The following is a 21,315-nucleotide window of genomic DNA, read 5'->3' as shown; positions in this document are numbered from 1 at the left end:
AAAATATTAAAATACCTAAGCGTAGCAGTTCATGTAACATATATCAAAATAATCTATAGTAGAATCGGTGGAAGTCTTCCATTACGTGACTCAGTCTTAGCCTTTAGATTAAACTCCGCTTTCACTTCAAATAAAATTAAGATTACACATCAGTGTAAGTAACATTATCTGTACAGTGTGATTTTTCACCAGTTGTTTATAGTGTGATATCTGAAATTCTTAGAAAACTGGTAATTTAATGTAAGTGTTAATATACAGATTAGGTACTTTTAAACATTTTTAGGGAAACATGTTACTGTCAAAACTTTAAATGATGAACCAAAAACAGAAAAGCATTAATAGAATGAAGAAATGTTGCTAGCCAAAGAGCAAAATATAGAGAAAATCTTGATAAGAGTATTTTATATTTGTAGATGAAATATGGATATATGCCAAAGGAAACAAATCAAGTTCTTGGCAGAACAATACTAGCGTAGGTAAAGCAGGAGGTTACGACAGCAAACGTTTAATTATTGTTCGCGTTTGTTCATCAAAAGGATTCGTAAAAAATTCCAGTTTAGAGTTTTCCTTTAAATCATTGGTTCCCAAACTTTTTTGTTACATAGATCACTTTCAAAATTTTTCTTTCCTACATTCCTACCAATTTCCAAATCTCGAAAAAAACTATATCCATGGAAATTTGGATTGTGGCTGAGTTTCAACGACGAATTAACAGTTTTACTGCTTTGGGAGCCAACTCATTCAATAGTCGGAGTCTCTTAACAGGTTTTACCTAGAATCCCTGGGTGGAGGGTTGGAGATCGAAACACCTTAGAATTCGGAGCCGTTAAGCCCTGAACACCGAATCGGCAACCTTGGACTTCTCTTTTTTTGTTCTCCGCACTATTGATGTTGCAGCCTTCATCAAAAGCACTGGTCAGATCTTAGGCATCAGTAGGAACCAATGCTTTAGGGAAAGTGGGTTCCATGGTATCTGTTTTCTCAGAGCTCTCGGAAAGAAAAGGAGGATTTGTCATAATCCCTGCTCTTGTAGGATCCTTGGATTTTTGAATTGGATTGCGTTGTGGATGAGTTTCGACGACGATTAACAATTTTCAAAAAAAAAAGTTAGAATAGATTGCTTGATAATGTTAACTTTTTGATAATAGAATCAACTAAACAAATTTTCAATTAAAACTGAATTAATTGCGCTGTGTGTGTATAAAAAAAAACAAAAATGGCCAATTGAAAAAGTGATTCCATCCAACTTTTTTGAAATCTACAGTGACTTAAAGCACAAGAACCAATCAATTATCTCTAGAAAACATCGATAATCGTTTACGAAATGTATAATGGAATTAACCCAATTCGTTTGTTTTTGTTAAAATTAAGAACGAATGTTAATGTTTGAATAACGAATAATAAATCTTCGGGATACGTAATGTACATTTTTTGATTAAAATTTAGGTTATTATTTGTATTTTTAACACGTTTTGATCAGCTACTAATGTATTTACGTACACAACCGGCCAATCATAAGTTTTACCAACCCTATAAATTGCTTACTACATTTTCCCTTAATATTTTTTATAGCCTTCTTTTTTCTAAATTCCTTCAATATTTATCAGGTCTCCAGTCACTTTTCCTCCATAGGATCCCTAAACCATCACCGAGCCGGGAATTCACATGGATCTAACATCCGGACCTTCGCGAAACACTCTTCTATTAGACACAAACCTCAAACTTTTACTCATCACTCCATAAAACTCATTCTCTCTCTTCGTATGTTCCATTTTTATGTTTATTATCCCTCTGCAACCTTCTCATTCAACTCAAATTTCTGCCCAAAGAGTAACTTTTCCAAATTGGGAAATAAAAAGAAACGCACGGGGCTTTGGAGAATATGTTAGGTTGAGCAACAGTTCGAATTACATGGAACCAATGGCAATGTTTGCCGAAAATCTCCTGATAATAAAATCATTGCTCTACCAAATTGGTTCTAGTTGTAACGTAGATTATTTAAGGCTCTATCTGAAGATTTTTTATGCGCCATTCATCTCATAGTATTAGTTTACATTGTTGCAAAACCTTTGCCATTGCAGAATTCTTGGAAACGTTGCAGGTTGGAGTTTGGTGGCTTTGCATATTCAAAGACAATTTTTTAGCTGAATGGGTTCGACCGCCTTCAAGCAAAGTTGCTGTAATACCTGACAAAGCCAGAGCGATTTCATTTTTTTAGTTGAATTGTTACCGATATCAAACTAATCGATTAATTTTTTAATTAAGTTTTTTCTATACCACCAGGAGCGTCCACGAATTAAACTCCTCCAGTTCCATCATTTATTACTTTCATAATAGTATTACATACATACTTTTGATTTTAGTTCAACACACAACATTTGATAGTAAAGTCACTCAAATGTTTGCCTTCCCTGAACCTTCCCAACTAACTCTTTAGAAGATAGAAAAGTGTTTTTATTCTTTTTCAGGAAGTTTTTTAAATTTTTCTCTCTGTAAGAATCATCCTCGTACTCCAATGAATATTATTGAAAAAAATTAGCGAAATCGAATAATTTTTTATATAACAGAGATATATAGCAAAACTCACCTTAATAACAACACATGATCAATCTCTTTAATCTGAGGCAATTTACAAGCGTAAACAACAATGATCTTCCTTCCATCGGAATCATCACCTTTTACGTCGACAATTCCATATTTCGAAATTTCCGAAAATTTTTCGGAAGCATTATCACCAACTTCGGGATACGAGGTAGAACAAAACATCAGACTATCCAAATTTTCTTCACACGCTTCGGCTAATTCTTCTTCGAAATTATCGTCGGTAAAATCGGAAATAGGCGAGCCCATACTATTTGATTCAGCCTGAATCATTTCAACTGAAACAAACGTTGAATGATTAGATGGAATAAGTGATTAAATAAGAGGCCTCTTTTCCCACTATGAAATATACACTACTTTAACAACTAAATCAGGTAACTAGTAAATGCTTGGTTTCCAGTATTACATGTCATAATTTCTAACAAAAATATAAATATGTTTATTGTACTACGTCTGTGAAACTAAGAAAATGATAAAGAAGTCATTTCTCAATAAAATTTTTCATCCTAAATATTTAACATAATGAGGAATAACCGAAGATGTCATATTACATCACTCAAAAGTCGTGTGACAGACACAGGTGGCGGTGCTATTGTCAAAAATTTCATGGTATTTCGATCAGTCAGAAAAAAATGACAGCCATTCAAGTGAAGCGACTTTTGTTGTTTTCAAATCAAAGAATACAAAACAATTTCGTGTGTTCATTTGTTATTGCTTCTTAATGAAAAAAAAAATACTGTACAAGGTAAGCAATGGCTTCAAATGTTTTATACGGGCTCTGCTCCATCGAAAAGAACCATTTGTTATTGGTATGCTGAATTTGAACGTGGTTGTACAGACACCGATGATGATGAACGTTCTGGTCGTTAATTGGGGTGGTTACTACAGAAAACAAAAAATGTCCCCAAATTGGTTAGATCTAATCGTAAATTGAAATTGCATGAGATAGCTGAGGCCGTGTGGTTACAATTATGTATGAACATTTGACCATGAAATAGCTTTTCTCAAAGTGGTTGCCCCGTTTACTTAAAGTACGGCATCGAGAAGTTAGAGAAGCATTGGGATAATTGCTCTTGAAGGAGATTACGTTGATGAATAAAATAAAGTCACACGACTTATTAAGTGATGTGTTATAAACATGGTGTGGCTACCTGTAAAACACCCAAAGAGAAATTTGTGAAACAGTTTTCGAATATTTTTCTCATCATCTACCTAATAACGCCTGTCGCTTTTTCTTTTACGGCTTCATCGAACTCAAATTCTGCTATTTCAATACAGATTCCACCTTAGGAGTAATATATTGCAAAATTGTGTGGTCTAATGAAGTGGAAATGCATAATAAGTCGGTGTATTGTTTTTGGAGATCCAACTGAAATGAAGCAAGCCAATCACACCTTTTTAAGACATACTCATATCTATCATTTTTCTGTTAAGTCTAACAAACTGATTCTTTGTAAATTGCGAATATCTTACAAAATGTTATACTTCTGTTTTTATTTGAAGAACTATAAACAGTATCAAAGAGTACTGACCGCATAACTGATTTACCAGCGCGAGTTTTAAAGAAGTGTTTATAATGCCCACTCGATTATTTCAAAGAAGCCGTCCCATTCATTATATGTATTAGATATTTCATAGAGTTTGGAAATACGAGGTCTGGCTCTTAAATAACGAGACTGTGCGCCTAGAGGGCGCTCTAGACGAGTAGTGCGTTAGATATCTAGATATCTTGTCTATGCACGTTCCAAAACACGTTTCTGTCACTATTATAGTATTTGTACAGTAGCTGTTTGTAACGAATGGAGTTTCCTAAACACTCGCCTAAGGTTAAAAACATGTTAGTATATTCAAAATTTGAGTACATTTTAATTAAAAATATCTAATTTAACGAATAACAAGGTTTCAGACATGTAATTATGAACGTCATAACTATAAATGAATGATAATTTTTCATGGCAAACTGAGAGAAAATACTATTGCCAATAATTATACTCAGCTATTGGGGGCCTTAGTGTGAAACAAACAACAGTTTGAGTCCCAGAACTTCAATACATGATCATGTTATTTGTTTCACACTAATGCCTTAAATAGCTCAATGCCCATACTTATTTAATTTCGAAAAACAAGATACTATACTGACTAGACTGGATTTTTGTTAAACAAAAGCCGTCAGTCTCAATTTTTTAAAATGTATCCGTTTTATCGATGGGGTCTCATTTACGTGAGATAAATTTTCAATTCACATAATGCTTACTAATTAATAATAATAATTACTAACTCTATCAATACTTTATACCACCATCGGTTATTACTTTATAATGTCAATGTTCAATAGCACTTGGTACGAACCGTGTAACTAGCGCCTTCTATGATAGACTTAAAAACAAATTCATTGGATGTATCAGCTTTTCAAACATATTCATATAAAATTTCAATACAATGTTGCCAGTATTTGCGGCAAAAAAATATGTATAATTTTCTTTTCTTCGACGCCCTTTACTTGAATACGGATGGCGATACGAAAATGTTTTACTAAGCGAACCCCAAATATTTTTCAGTTTTCTATCTAGCTTAAAGACGGGACCACCTTTTTTTCTAACACCCTGTATAGAATTTAGTTACCTTACATGAAGGCGGCAAAATTCTTTATTATTTTTTACTTTTGCCGTTTTATTTGTTCCTTCAAGTAAAAATACGAGTTTCTGTGTTTCTAATATGGCCCTGGGTTTATATTTATTCAAGCCCGTCAACAAGTTAATAAAAAATAAGTTATATAATTATAAATTCATAATATGTAATGAAACTACATTAACATTAAACATCTGCTTTTTCGATAGCTATAAAAATATACATCTTATTACAACTGTTTAAACGCTTATGGTAAATCCGTCATGTATCAATGGTAATACGAGGAAAATAAAGAAAGAAGTGTCATAAAATCATTTTAAAAATACTTCTCTTGGCTAGCAATATCCCAAAATTTATTCCATGACTAGAAACATTTGTGTAGAAATTCTTTCGGAATGGTTTCCCTCTTTGTGTCGTGACCTTCTTAATATAAGGAATTATATTAAACTGTCAGGTACTAAATCTGGAAAGTAAGATGAATGTGGACACACGAAAAGAGTGCGAAACAAAAGAGTGGTGTGATGACACGATGAAGAAAGCCGTTGACCTATATCCAGGTCCTTTTCTGCGCGAATCGTTACACATTTCTCCGGTACCTATTGCGAAATTCGGAGCTTCTCTATGATCGAATCGTACCTTGCCCTCACAAAATAAAAAAAAACGTCTTGATGATTTTCCATTAAGAATTATTGTATAGCCAACTTCAATAACAATTTTGATAATTAAATACGGATCCTTCAATTCCATCAGTCCAAATGGTCGGACTCAGTTATTCTTCAGTAGGCTGCTGATCAGTCAATCTCGTATTTCATTGAAGAAATTGTACGTTTTAGTGATGTTTCATGTCCTTAACCTTTGATTAATAATGATGTAAAAGTATAAAAGTATGAATAACATTGAGATATATAGCTAGGAGATTCTATAGGTAGTAGGTATGGAAATGTGTAGAAAATGTTACAAAGTCTGGAAAAAGGTGTGCATGGTAAGGCCACTATAAACCAGGTAATCGAGAAAGTATTAACTTGAACAGCAAGGCTACGTCCTGATATAATTAAAATTCCCGAGATGGAACAGTAGTTGTAAAAAACTCAAGAAGAAAACAAAATAAGCTGTTTTCCTAGATGTATAAGTGCAGTAGATTGATTTTATGTAAAAAATATTATCTCCTGGAGGAAATAATGCGGATATTTTTGATAAGAAACAAACATGAACCTGAAATTCGTATAGATGAAAATAAAACAGCAATTATCGAAGAAGCTAACAACCATATTGATTTCTTAGTACCAGATATACCTACCTCGATTTAACAGGCACTATTTAGTTATATGTATGAAGTTAGAATTTGTTAGACTTAGACTGAAATTTTGATTTCATGTTCTTCTTCGCTATGTTTTAATTCTTGTTTAAGTTTATCGTGAAATAATTTAATTATAGCCCAGGTGACACTTTATAACACACTCGATACTAACCGATATTAGGTTATATTATGCTTTATGTCAAAATTTTCATTTTTGCCCTACCTACGTCCAACTCTAGCATCTCTAGATAACAGCGCCGCGCTATGGCTATTTCAAACACTTAAAATCCGGATAACAAGAGAATCAAGCCGCTATATTGTCAAAAATCACGTGTCAATAGATGGCGCTGAATTTGGCATCTATAGCGGTTGATCAACAATACAATCTGTAAGAGTGTTTAGTTTTTTATGCGTTTTTAGTGATTTTGGTAACATTTTCTTTATTTTTGTAATTTCCGTTATTTCCTAAACGTGTTTGTGTTCAAGAATCGGTCTAAAAATGACGAAAATTGGAATAACCCATTTCAACATCAGGGAATATGTTGGAGTTAGATGCAAGCGGTTTTTAACGCGGGACATTTATTATTATGTGGCCTAAAAGGAACAAATTCAAAAACCATTAAAATTTTGTTTCTACAGATGTCAGGTCTAACTTCCCAGCCTCATGAGATAACAATTAATCTGAATGTAGTTAAAGATTGGAGAGAGAGACTTGAATATCTACTCGAAACTACCAAAAAGGTGCTCAAGAGTTTGATTGGCCACCAGAATAGGATTTTAACAATGAGTACATTTATAACACTACAACTTTTATCACGTTTTTTTAACATATGTCGCCCATTTAGTAATTTTCGCGAATAGAGTTTGAGCTTGGTTTCCAAACCTGTATATAGGACTGTGCCATGAAAAGAATTTGATAGACGTCAATAATATGGCGGAAACTGAAAGTGTATTCACAATTGCCAAAATATGGATCAAACTAAATTTGAAAAATTCACAAGTTGTAGCTAAATGAACAAAGGATTTAAGAATTATTAAAAAATATAACGATAGGCTACTGAATTTGATTTTGGATCATAATGACCCAAAAAATACGTTCCATTGAATTTGCATTGATAAGGAACTTATTTGTAATTCGTATTTGCAAAAAATATAATTGTATATAAAAAAATAGGATATATTACCTTCATACTCACAAAAATATTAATTGTTACCTCAACGTTCTTATCTTTATGACTAATATTCTACAATAATAATTAGATTAGTGTCCGTAATGCTGATGACGAATTTAATATGTTTTGGAATACCCGCACTACTAAACTAGACTACCATCACAAAGTTTATTGTTAATAACAATGTAGACTGCGAATACAAACAAACATGTTTTTTACAACTGTTTACCTGATATATCTATTAGAATTTTTATCTACAACAAAAATAGAGGACGTATTCATATACTTTCAAGTGGTAGAAACATTACATTATTATTAATTAATTCATTGAAACTACGTTTGAATGAAAAACGCGAAGGCATTGCAGATTTTGAACATTATCATCAAAATTTACTCCCGAAATTAACTCAAAAATTGCGAATTGTTTATACGGGTTTTTCGGAATAGCACTCCAATCTCTGAGGAAATAATTCTATAGATAAATATAAGGAAAAAAGTTGGTATAACAAAACTTCCAAAAACGCTTCCTTAGCGTGAGCGATAGATTTCGCCCGGATTCCTGATACACCAATAACACTGGTCGACAAAAAAAGCCATATTAAATGTCTCGTGTCTGAAATTGTTATGCAAATTTGTTTGGTCTATACGTATTTTAACCTTAAAAATAGGTCTCAGATCTGTAAATGTAATAGTTTTTACGTTAACTTAGGTAAAAGATAAAACTCCAAAAATACACTTTTTACGTTTGGTGTAAAATAACTTCGTTAAATGCCTAATAAATGCATTAAACTTTCAAATATAATTTACAGAAAATTACAAAATCGAATAATTTTCTTAATATCATCCAGAACGTAACACATCATTTTCTTAGTAATTAAATTTTCTGTTTTATTTGTACGTTTAATTTTATAAGATATTTAACGGAGTTATTTTAGTACAAACGTAAAAAAGTGTATTTTGGAGTAGAGTTTTTTGTATTTTACATCAGTTAACGTAAAAACTATTACATTTACAGATCTGACACCTATTTTATTCAATTTTTCAGGTCAAAATACGTATAGACGAAACAAATTTCAGACCAGAGACATTCAATATGGCTTCTTATTACATTTACCGACAAGATTTTCGTAGCACACGCGAGACCTTTATTTTTAAAATGGAAATAGCCGTCCAATAATGCCCTTACAGGGTTACACGTACCACTTTTCAATAGCTTAATTATCCCTGTTTACATTAGCAGGTAGGTAATTTTATAAAGGGGCAGTTAGTATCGATAAATTTTATGGCCGAAAAAATACCTGAACTGTATTATTCGGAATAATAAGCATAAAAATAACATTAAAAATTAGTATTCTCTTGAGTTTCATAGTAAGTGGTTCTCTGTGCAAAAAGTGATCATAAAGACGAACGCATATTTATGGAGAATTTATGATGAAATCGCAAGCCAGATCATTTTTCGAAAATGTGAATAAAAACCCTTTTTCGAATATTTTGGTTCTTTAATTGGAGGCCAAAACAAGCAGAGGGGTGTCATTGGTGTAGTGGATGAATGGGAAGAAAAAAAACAAGCTTTTTGCAATTTCAATGGTATGGCGGGAACCTACTAACCATTTTAACGATTGCTATTTTTGTCTAACAAAGACTGAACGTTAAACTAAGAAAGGAAAGCAAGATTCAGTATCCAAAATTGCCGTCTACTATACGGCCCCATAATGAGGATTTACCAGTACCGATTGCGCCTTTAGATACGCAAAATATTGTTTGTGTGTAGAAGATACTGGAGCGTATCAGCAAGAAGCTCCGAAGAACAATGCACCGACCCTATTTTTACTCCAAGTACCAGTTCCGACGAACTACATTTGATTATTCAAAGTGAGTTAAATGATTTAGCACGTGATTTGGGGTTATGTGACCATTTTTCCCGAAAATTTGGGAGCTGTCAGCGATTAGCAGAATGAAAGGTTCCACTAAGATATAAGAACAATAGAAATTGGGTATTAAGGACGATGGGATTCCGCCGTGATGGGTGATTACTGTTAGTTTTTAATAATAGAAAGTGCAGCCCCTCATAAAAGAAAAAAGTAGAGCTAATTGATCTTTAAAGCGATTTTTTTGGTTTTAATAGATGTGAGGCATGTTTATTAGATGTAAACTATAAATATTATCAATAGAACGATTTAAAAAAACGTAAAATTATTTTTTTAATAAATATTTTTTTAATGAACGTAACATAGGAACCATTACGTGTTACAATATTTTTTTTCATATTTTCGTATTTGTATAACATTCCACCAGTATTATTGGTGGATCAGGATTCCGGGCAAAATCTTTCGTTTCACTATAACTCACTTACGAAGCGTTTTTGGAAGTTTTGTTATGCCAACTTATTTCTATATATTTACCTATAGAATCATTTGGCGAGAGATTGGAGTGCTATTACGAAACAGTCTGTAGAAACAAACTTAACGTTGGTTAATGATAGAAAATTATACATCAATGCTTGCGTGCATCGACAATTTAGTGTAGAGTTACATTAAGAAATAATTTTCTCATTGCATTAAACTACCCTCGTATTTTGGTAAAAAAATGATAAATGTATATAAAAACTTTTTATACACTATAATGTAAAATATTTAATTCTAAAATAATTTCACCACTCAAACAATTAGTTTCTGAAATAAGCGTGTTCAATCAGAAAAACAAACTTTCCAGTTTTATATTAGTAAAGATTTCAAGGTTTTTTAAATGGATTTTATTTAAATGTGATAATTTTAATTATTAGTATTCCAGGAGATATTTTAATTGTTTAATGATAAACATATCCTGTTGATGATTACGGTTTTTAATTAATTCTCTAATTTATATTTTATCTATATATTATATTTTATCTAAATTGAATTATGCGTCTTCTTATTGATCATTTTCAAAGCATTGTGCTGGATGGTCTACTTACTAGATTGATCGAGGGGATAGACGCCATAAAATATGGCTGATCAAGCAACTTTATCAGTAGCTTATTCAGTACTAAGCCATAGATAACGCTAGAAGAAACGAATATTACTTTAGAACGATCCACGGACTAATTTACTAACAAAGTTGAGAGAGAGAAATGCTTTATTTGTCAAAAAATTATTACAATTTGTAGACAAAAGCTTGTAAAAACTGAAAAAACAAACATAAAAATAACTAAATAAAGATATAAAACAAATAAAATAAAATTTCAATATATAAAATAAACCACAATGAGCAACAAAATTATAGGTAATAATTAGTATATAAATCCGTAGCAAAATTAAATCAAAATGTCCGGAATTCAATATCATTAGAATAGAAGTCGTTTATAGAGTAAAAGGCACTTTCCAGTAAATATTCTTTCAAATTATTGCGAAATGCGGGAAAAGATGATATCGATTTGATTTTAATTGGCAAGTAATTGTGCATTTTTTTGCATTGTAAAATATTGAGCCCGTAACTAATTCTGAACGTGAAGTAGGCGTTCCTCAGTGGATGCCGTGCAATGATCTTTCTTAAATTGGAGAAGCGTGCTTACGAATTAGGCAAACGGATTCAAAGATGAATAAGGAAGCAAGAGTCAGAATTTTTAATCTTTTAAAGAAGTCCCTGCAGTGAGCCCTGCTGTTTAGTCCGAGTGAATATCTAACAGATCTCTTTTGTAGTTTGAAGATTCGCTTAATAGCAGATGATGGTGCCTTATTAAAAGATTTTGAACATCCACTAAATTTCAACACATATTCACGGAGAGAGCACTAACTACCAATATAGGTTCACTCGGACCGAATATAAACTTCAACAATTTATGCACAAACCATGTTTTACTTTTTTGAACGCTTTTTTTATTGGTGAAACGATTGTGTTCTCTGTGGCTTCTGAGATTCTGTATTTTTTAGGCTAAGTCTAAATATTTCACATTACGAGGATGTATTAATATCTAGTTAGCCTAGACCAGTTCTATGCATAAACAAAATATTTCGTTACCGTAGCAACGAACAATAACTTATTAGAAGTGTCAGTGTAAAGTTTGGCGCCAAAAAAGTAAACCAGAGTTACGCAATTAATTAAAAGAAAAAATATGTCCACAAAAATTGTGAAAATATATTTAAAAGGGTTAAGAGGTAAGCAGATTTACGAAAATATGCTTAATACCCTTGGTGATCAATGTCCTTCGTATGCGACCGTCAAAAATTGGACTGCAAGCTTCAAAAGAGGTGAATTTTTCATCGAAGATGATGACCAATCGGGAAGGCCAGTTTCTGTGTCAGTCGAATTGGGCTAAAGCGGATATTTGAAGCACTGAATATTTTATACGAACGCGTTTATCATATAGTTTACGTCAATTTGGACATGAGAAAAATTGCTGCAAAATTGATCCCAAATGTTTGAATGTTGACCAAAAGCCTACGTAGAAGCATCGCGTTCGATCTGTGCTCGGTTTGAAAATGATGCAGACTTCTTGACGTGTACGGTAATGAGATGCGAACCTATTTAATTCAAATTTTTGACTAATTCTGCTGAGGAATTTCCCTTTCTAGGAACTATTCGTTTGCAACCTTTATTGAATAACTTTACTGCACTGGTAAAGGCATACTTTAGAAGATGGTCATTCGACCTAACTTTCTCTTTTTTCTAAGCACCACCCTACTCTTTCAAAAAATCATAATGTAAGATAGTCAGTCAATATAAATTTATTTAGTTCATTTCGTCGACTTTATTTTGAATCCATTCAAATTTGAAAAGTTTATGATTGAAAATATCCACTTCATGACCGATAATCTTCTTCACAATTTCTTAGTTTGATTTCGCGAAAATCTTTATTTTTAAAAACAAATACAAACAAAACATAACCTAGAAACGGTTTTAACGCATCAATAATGTTGCATCGAATCCACCGTCCATGCTGCATTATTCTTGTCACATTTTTAATTATTCTAGTATGCGGCCCTTTAAGATTCTATAATGCCGCGTAGTGTTGCCCAGGTGTAAAAGGGCCTTTACTATTTGCTAGTAAGCGCTTGCTAGAAGTTGACGGATCAAATAGTTTACTGGCCGATTTGCCGATTTTTTTCGTACTTTACAGGTGTAAACAGGTTTCGACAATGTAATAATATTCAAAAGTGTAAATGGAACGAAAATCAAATAATTTCATTTTCAAACTTTCATGGAATATAAAATTAAATGAGCATATGAACAATGTAGTAAGAGAAAATGAGTTTGAGAAGCTTTTAAACAGGTTAATGGAAGAGGGACTTAAAAATATTGACATGACAATACTGGAAGTGAAAAACCGTTAATATACAAGAAGTAAAAAAAATCTAATTATATTTTTTGCATTTTAAAATTTCTATTAAACTATTGGCAATTTAATTTGCAGCAACTCTCACAGTAGCGCTCACTACGACATATTTTGGAGGCATTTTCATTTCACTACTAAGCAAATGAACTTGAAAATATGTACACACGCATTTTCAAGCAAATTTAGTGGCCGCAAGTACTTTCCGCCAGTAAGCTTGCCAAAGATAAACGTAGCTTCGCTGTCTTAGAATTAGAAATTAAAAAAATGATGGTATAAGTTCAAAATCACGTCGAAAGAATTAGAAATAATTTATTAAAACTAAAAATCTCAGTTTGAAAGTTAAAATGTGAGCCGGGGTCGACCGACACTTCTCCTCCCGACCGGCAATTTGTCTCTTGCGATCTTTACTACCCTATCATCTGTCATTTTACTTATATGGTTGTTCCATTCTTTTTTTCTATTCAATAACCACTCTTTAATCTTCTCCACATTACATGTTGTTCTAATGTAGTCGCTAATTACTCGATCTCTCAGTGTGTTTCCCGTGATTCTCCTTAGTATTCTCATCTCAGCTGTTTCTAGCATTCTTTGTGTTTTGGTCGTGTCCGGTCGCGTTTCTGCTGTATATGTCATTATTGGTGTAATCAACTTTGTAAATTCTAGTCTTAGTTTCCGTTCTAATATATTATTGGATCTTTTGAATGCAAAAATCAAGGAAAAACGACCCTAAATGTCGAACAAAAAACCACTGTTTCACCAAGACAACGCACCGGTTCACAGTTGATGGCAATGTTGGTTAAACTGAACGAATTATACTTCGAATTGCTTCCTCATCCACCGTATAATCCAGATCTGGCCCCCGGGGACTACTGGCTAATCGCTGATTTCAAAAAAACGCTCGCCGGTAAGAAATTCAAATGGAGAAGGAATTTCGAGGAAAAAGACAAATCCTTCTACAAGCACAGTATCGAGAAGTTAGAGAAGCGTTGAAATTATTGTATTGCTCTCGAAGGAGATTACATTAATGAATAAAATCAATTTTTGCCAAAAAAATGTGTTTTTCTTAGATATTCACACGACTTATTGAGTGATGTGTTATCTAATATACCTTTAAAGACCGCCTCGTTCCCCACAAAAGTCCATAAAAAATAATTCATTTAAGGCAACACACCAAAAATAGTACCATATCTAACTATCAATAATCCAAACTAATATCAACAATATTTATACATAAGTAGCTGTTGTAAAAAAAATCAAATCAATGTTTTTCCTTGTCTATAAACTATCGATAGAATTTCGCAGTCATTATGATTCGTCAGTAATCAAAATGAAACTATAACCAGAATTACGGTACTTGAATCAGTGGATGCTACATATGTCAATCTTGAATATCCCTATTTTCTGATCTACTTAATTTGTCTTTTCAAGTCATACACAGCTACATACCACAATATTTAGCTCTGCTTTTAAAACATCTCAAGACATTTAAAACACACCATACACACATTTTAAAAATTAACGCTTTAACCATTTGAGTATAACAACAACGGTAGACACCTGCAATACTGATAAAAAAACAATACTTTTTCACCAATGTTAATGATTCACTTATTTATTCTTAAACTGCATGAATATGGAATCAAATGCATGCCTTACATTGACTAATGACTTATGTATGTAGTTATTTATTAACTGTACTGTTTCGTACTTCAAAAAGTTACCGATATACTTAAATTTTTTATAAATATTTAGTCATCAACCAACTACATATTTGTAAAAAATAAAAAAATAGTGGTATGACAAATAATTACAACTTTGGTAATTATCTAAAAACCATCCCCTCCACCCCTATCGACTTGGAGTTGTGGGGGGGAGGGTTAATGAAGAAAAGTGTACTGAACAGAAAAAAAATTATTTCAGCCGTCAGTTATCCCTTGTTAAAGAAATAGAGAGGGTTAAAGAATAAAAATTGACATTTTTGAAATTACGTGTGTTAACAAAATATAAATTTTATCTGAAAATATATAAACAAAAAATACATCTAAATAGTGAAAATAATATGTGAAAAATATATGAAATTAATAACAATTATAATTGTTAATGGACGTAACCATAAGTAATAATTATTTTATCATGGAACAATACATATGGAAAAATTGAAACTTCAATTAGTATTATTTTATGGTAAAATGGAGTATAAGAAGGATAAAGGGGTGTGGCGGGAGGGGGGTGTTAAATGAGCATGGAAAGATGTTGTATAAATAGTGTTCTTGAGTAAAACCTAACCTAACTTGAAAACAATAACTGACAGGTAATTCCACCTTCCATATATTGTAATTACCTCCCTCTAATACCCCCCACAACCCCAAGTCGATAGCGTGTGGCGGATGATTTTTAGATAATTACCACAACTTTTATTGATTTACTTTTTGGACAACTTCTATATGTTTTTCTGAATACTGTGTTTTTTAGCAATATAATTGAAATGTGATAAAAAGCAACCAATAAAATATTTTCCTCGACCACAATTAAGATTATTACTTTATTTCAACGATATAATTTTATTAATTTCTTATTTTTTTCAGATTCTTTATATGATTTCGTTGATAAATTATAATTGATAGAGTCCCAAAATTATATAAGTTTATTTATAGCCCTTCAGAATGCACCTTTAATACCTGTATGAAGTTATCCACGAATTTCTATCACGAATATTTTTTTCACAAAATAATGTTACGAAGAAGTTTGCGAAATGGGTCCTCAAGCAGGTCCTGTCCTGCTATTATGGAATTCTAAAATTAGTCGAAGTTTGATGCACCATTGGAATACCAGTGAAATCTAAAATTTGCCTTTGATGTTTGCTTTTTATACAACTTTTTATTACAGCAGTCGGAACAATTTTCTAGAAGTTTTTAGAATTCTTTTGGGATATATGAGAGTTTGTGTAACGCAGTTTAGTTAGTTTATAATAAATAATCGTAGTGAACAGACCGAAATAGAAAGTAATCGCAGAATTTAAATAAATAATTAGTTAGTTTTAAGTGACAGTGATAAGTGAATTATATAAAATAGTTAAGTGTAGGTATTAAATGAATTAAGAACGTAAGAGACAATGTTTATTAATTTTAGTCACGAATAGAAATCCTATAAATAAAATAAGAAAAACATTACAATAAACTCAATTTTTGTGAAAAAATGACATAATTTTACTACCAAAAACAGAAGATTAAATGGATAAAAAATTTCGTACATATTTCACGATTCTGTACCAAAGACCCAAAAAATTTAAAAAAGTATTCAACTATTACAAAGTTAACTGAATTAAAAAACAATTAGCCAAAAATTTGGATGCAAAGATTTTTTGTAACGTAAAAAAAATTCATAAAGTTTACGTTAGAGCGCTGACGTGCATCGCTCGTTTTGTAATCATAGTCCCAAAATGTTTGCAAATTTTCTTTTACAAATGGCACTCGAATATCTAATGAAACTTTTTATCCCATTGTACAGGTTTTATAACTCTGGTGATATTATTTAAACTCTTTTGTATTTATGTTTATTTAAATGTTCAATAGAAAATGGAAGTTTGAAAAAATGTTGGGCCTTTAAATTACCCACAGAAGATATTTAAATGGACGTTATTCGCTGTTAAGACGTTATAAAAAATACTTCACAATTTGTTATTAATAGATTACTTATTATTGGAAATATATATTATAATATAATAATTATTTGTTTAATGTCCTTTGCAAAACATGAAGAAAATTTGGAAAAAAAATGGGGCTTCTATCTCAAACATAAAATTTATTGTGATATAAAAAGTACTAACATCTCAATTTTTGGTCAATTTTTTTCTAATTGAGTGAATTTTGTAATAGTTAAATAATTTTTTTTTATTTTTTGGGATGTTTTTTAAAAATGTTTTCTACGCAGATGTTTATCCAAATATAATAATAAAAATAATGGCTTACAAAAATAATAAATTGCAACAATAGAGAAACACAAATCAAACCTAACCTTACCATAATCACTATCATTATCACTAAATAAATTTATACACAATATAAAAAAATTACGTTTTATAATGTTTTAGTGTATGGTACCGTTCGAAACAATCACCAATATGTAGGCCAGGCTTAGGGGTGCAAGTGTCACAAATATACCTAGTTTCCCGCCTGCCGCCTTGTACTTTACGGTTAGAAAATACCGCACAGTCTCTTTTTTTCCGATATTTTGGCGTAAAATATATAATTTACCATTTAGCCGCTCTTCTATATCTACAAATGATGGTGTGCCAGAAGTTTTGGATCCCTGCCGAAACTTTTTTGTCAACCAATTGCCGAACAAACTTTAGATGGGTCATTGGTTTGTTGTTTTTGGCCCTATTTTAAAATTTTATATAATAAATATGCATTGACACTGGACATTTCGAGTCCCCAAGAAAATAACTTTCGCCACCATTTCAAAGACTTCCTCAGGAAACAGTATAACGCTGAATAAGAGTCTGCACGGACACCTCCCATAAATTTATTGTAATTGACCACTACATTTGGCTTATTTATAACTTTACCTCCACGTACTCTTCTGTTGATGGGCTGTGTTTCTGAAGTATCCCACGAAGTAAGTGTAGTGACGACCCTTTTATCTTTCCATGCCAATAACATCAAATAACCAGATCACATTTCTTGGATTTTGAATTTCTTCTATTAGTTTCATAACTTATATGTGAATTTGGCCCAGATCCGTTGCTTTTACGTTTTGACTCAGTTTAAGTGCTTATCTATGATTCCTGTCAAATATTCGTGACGTATCGCTAGCGAATGTTTTCCGTATATATATTTTCCATACTTTTAATAATTCTTGCTCTTCTGTTACCATTTCATTGTTTTCATTTAATATACCCGATACAAATTGATTTTTGTTGGAATGTGTTACTTTATTTTCGTATGAACTTCGTGGCTGTCCTGTTTATTCTGAAGTAATTCAATCTCCTCGCACCTTTCTTTTATCCACTCTTCTTTTGATATTCGAATTTTCTTTCTCATTTCTCTATTTATTTATTTGTTTTTTTCGATGTTTTTACATTTGTGCACTCTCCGATTGTTTAAGCAGAGCTCACAAAAATTTAGAATTATCAAGAGAATAATCCAAGCTAAATCTAAAAATGTAGATTACATAATATTGACAGATTTGTACTTTACATAATCTAATAAAAATATAAACTTGAATAAAACTTCAAAAGAACAAGGTCAACTATACAAAATCCACCTATACATAAACTAATGACGCAAGAGATTTATTTTGTTTTCTATTAGACATAAATACTTGAGATAAAGATTGTTTTTTGCTACACAACCCAAACCAAAAGCCTACATATTAATTTTTATTGTTTAGAACAGAATATTTGGTAAACTGTAAGTTTGACATCTCCATTTTTTATTTGAATTGAAATATTAGCTTCTATTACAAGAAAGTAGTAATCATCAAAATCATTCCTAGGGTCAATGCAGATAAAAGGACTACTAAAATCAAATCTGAAATTTTTTCCATTCTTCCACAATCGTAATTACTCAATACAGGATTTACTAACCTCATAAGAGACCCATGGCTTATCTAATTTTCCCATATTTATTCCAAAATTTTTAGTTCAAGTCCCATAAACAAATTCTGTGATATTTCTAGTCTGTTCATTTGTTATATAAACACCACAAATATAACAAAGTAAATCACAGTTGTACTTTCTCTGTGATGAGCTCATGTTTCAAAAGGCAAAAAAATATCAAAATTAACTAATTAACAGTGATACTTCAAAATTTTTGAATAACGATAATTACTGTCACTTTACAAAATGAAGACGAGAATGGAGATTCCATGCTCTTTGTTTAAAATATAAAATATGCAAAAATTACAAAAGCTTTCACTACTTTTACAGTTATAATTGTAATATAAACATTTTATAACAGTAATTCGTAAATACTCAGGGCATAAAAAAATTATTTGTATTTGATCAATAATAAGTAATACTTTTTATTTACTTGATTGTTGTAAAAAGAGATAATTTAAAAATAATTATATATCTGTTGAAACTAAGGTAAAACCCAATAATTAATAATGTGAAAATTATTAGGTACTTATCAGTTTAATAACCTCTCATTTAAAGACAGTTACTGAATCAAAACAATAAGAAAATTACTTCAATTTACAAAATTACACTCCTCGAGTAGTGGTTGTTAGTCATTTTCCTTTCGTTATACTATTAAACTGAACATATCCTTTCTGCATGTAGTATATGGGCATAAGTTTCAAGATGTAATGTTTCTATCAATCTGATATACAATTCAGTTATCTGCGTTAGCACTTCTGTTGAGCACTGTTTCTAACACACCATCTCAGTTTTTTTCAGTTCGCCATGGTTGAAGCAAAACACAACAATTTTTGTGTTTAGTGAACATACTTAAAATCTATTTTCACAAGAGGAGTTTCACCCACCATCTTACTTTGATATTGGCATTCAACAAATAAAGCACATGCTTTCCTCATATAGTGATTCCGGTAATCAGTATCATAGCTAATTACTGTTCATCACCTCTTTAAAAGAGTTTAGCTTTTTTGCATAAACAGTATATAGTTACAGAAGAAAGTTTGCTATGAACAATAAAAAAGTACAAACGCCTGAGTGTATGTATTGTCAACACAAGTCAGTGGATGCCCTACACACTTTCTTCATGTGTAACCACTAAAGATTGTTTACATTTACACTGAATATAATTTAATTATGCAGCCCAAGGCTAGGGTCCCATATGAAATACATAGATAGTTTTCTGTGATTGTGCATTAATCATTTATTTAACAAATTGTAATAGTTCAATTATTGAGTTATGTATCAATAATCATCAATTAGTTCCAAATATAGTTGATTTAGTAACTATAATTCATTCATATAATAAAAGTGAGAGAATAACGGTAAATGTAAATAAAACTGACATTTACCATTAATAAAGACATACCTACAAACATTTATGAGAAATATGTTAATATACAGGTGTGGTTTAAACATGTTATCAGTTAAAAAATTGAATGCAAATATTTATAATCAACATATTGACATTACCAAAGAATTTTCCCAATGTATGCTTTCGTAAAAGTTTTTAAAAAACTCCTTGATTTAAAAAAGTATTAATATATTTTTTACTATACATATACACCTTTAATGCATAAGTATAAGAGCTATGTATGCTAGAATTAAAAAACATTTTATATATTCTTACCTGTTTGAGCTAAAGCTGTGGAAGAATGTTGCAATTCCGAATCATCAAATTCAAGATTTGGTTCATAATCATGATAATCTGATAGACTTGGATATGGTTCTTCATTGTCAGCTCCAAAATTATTCACTAGGAGAATATATTGGATAATTTCAACTTCAACAATATAAGAAGTAAACATTGATGTTTTACCTGGAGCAGCTTTGCTGGAACTATGTTGACTTTTATCCATGTTTTTAATAGAATCACACAATAAAATTATGAAAACATGTTCATGTGTAAATAAATAGAATGTTGCTATACTTAGTAATTATATATTTTACGCCGTTTTCGTTCGCCAAAATTTATATAAAAAAACACCGTCAGACTGACATGTTTTTTTTTTTCACTTGCTATTAAGCTCCTCTAGCAATATAGACGCTCCAGAAATGTATGAATTTGCTTCTCTTTGATTGGTTCACTGACCACCACTGCAATGGCAATGGATAAGAATCTGCCAATAGAAGTATATTTAATCAGAAATGCTAGCATTCATTTAACTATAACTGTAGATTCTTTAGATATTATAAGCATGGCCTGTTTAGTACAGAGACGCCTTTGAAAAATAAAAATTAATTATATAAACAAACGTTATAAAAATATATCAGGATAGTAATGCGCGAAGAACGTTGTATATCGCCTCTAGTTATACATATATGAAAACTATAAAATATGATTCATCAAATTAAGTCCCTCTTCTAATTATGCAAAACTTGGAAGCAAAACCATGATTTTTGCTACCAACTCACAAGCTGAACATCTATAGTCTACAAGAAATATCTGGTAGACATTTCAAGAGACATGGATATAAATCTACCTTAAGTATTGTAAATAGTATATAAATAAATATATCTAAGATAGGATGAAATATAAAAATCACTAGCATAAAATGATGTGGGGCTATGCCATTAGCCGTTTTCAAAATGATACTACTATCATTTAAGATTGTGATTGCTGTTTTCTACCATATCCCATATTCTTATTATTTTTATTTTTTTATACTAA

General features: G+C 31.3%; 1 protein-coding gene across 4 annotated transcripts in view; it reads right to left on the bottom strand.

The window, feature by feature from the left end:
• Positions 1–20,711, bottom strand: part of LOC130903496 (rho GTPase-activating protein 1) — a 30,289-nt gene extending 9,578 nt beyond the window's left edge. The window contains exons 1-3 of one of the 4 annotated variants that reach the window (XM_057815621.1): positions 20,464–20,711; positions 20,275–20,400; positions 2,588–2,879 (exon numbers count right to left, since the gene is read on the bottom strand). In XM_057815621.1, the coding sequence (XP_057671604.1) occupies positions 2,588–2,879; positions 20,275–20,400; positions 20,464–20,503 (458 nt within the window). In that variant the 5' untranslated portion in view covers positions 20,504–20,711. Of the gene's footprint in view, positions 1–2,587; positions 2,880–7,710; positions 7,888–10,651; positions 10,713–20,274; positions 20,401–20,463 lie in introns of those variants that run through there. The other 3 variants (XM_057815624.1, XM_057815622.1, XM_057815623.1) reach the window with 3 other exon arrangements.
• Positions 20,712–21,315: the final 604 nt, after the last annotated feature.

The sequence above is a fragment of the Diorhabda carinulata genome, chromosome 2 (assembly GCF_026250575.1).
Source record: "Diorhabda carinulata isolate Delta chromosome 2, icDioCari1.1, whole genome shotgun sequence".
Classification (NCBI taxonomy): domain Eukaryota; kingdom Metazoa; phylum Arthropoda; class Insecta; order Coleoptera; family Chrysomelidae; genus Diorhabda; species Diorhabda carinulata.
This window is presented reverse-complemented; position numbering and strand designations above follow the sequence as displayed.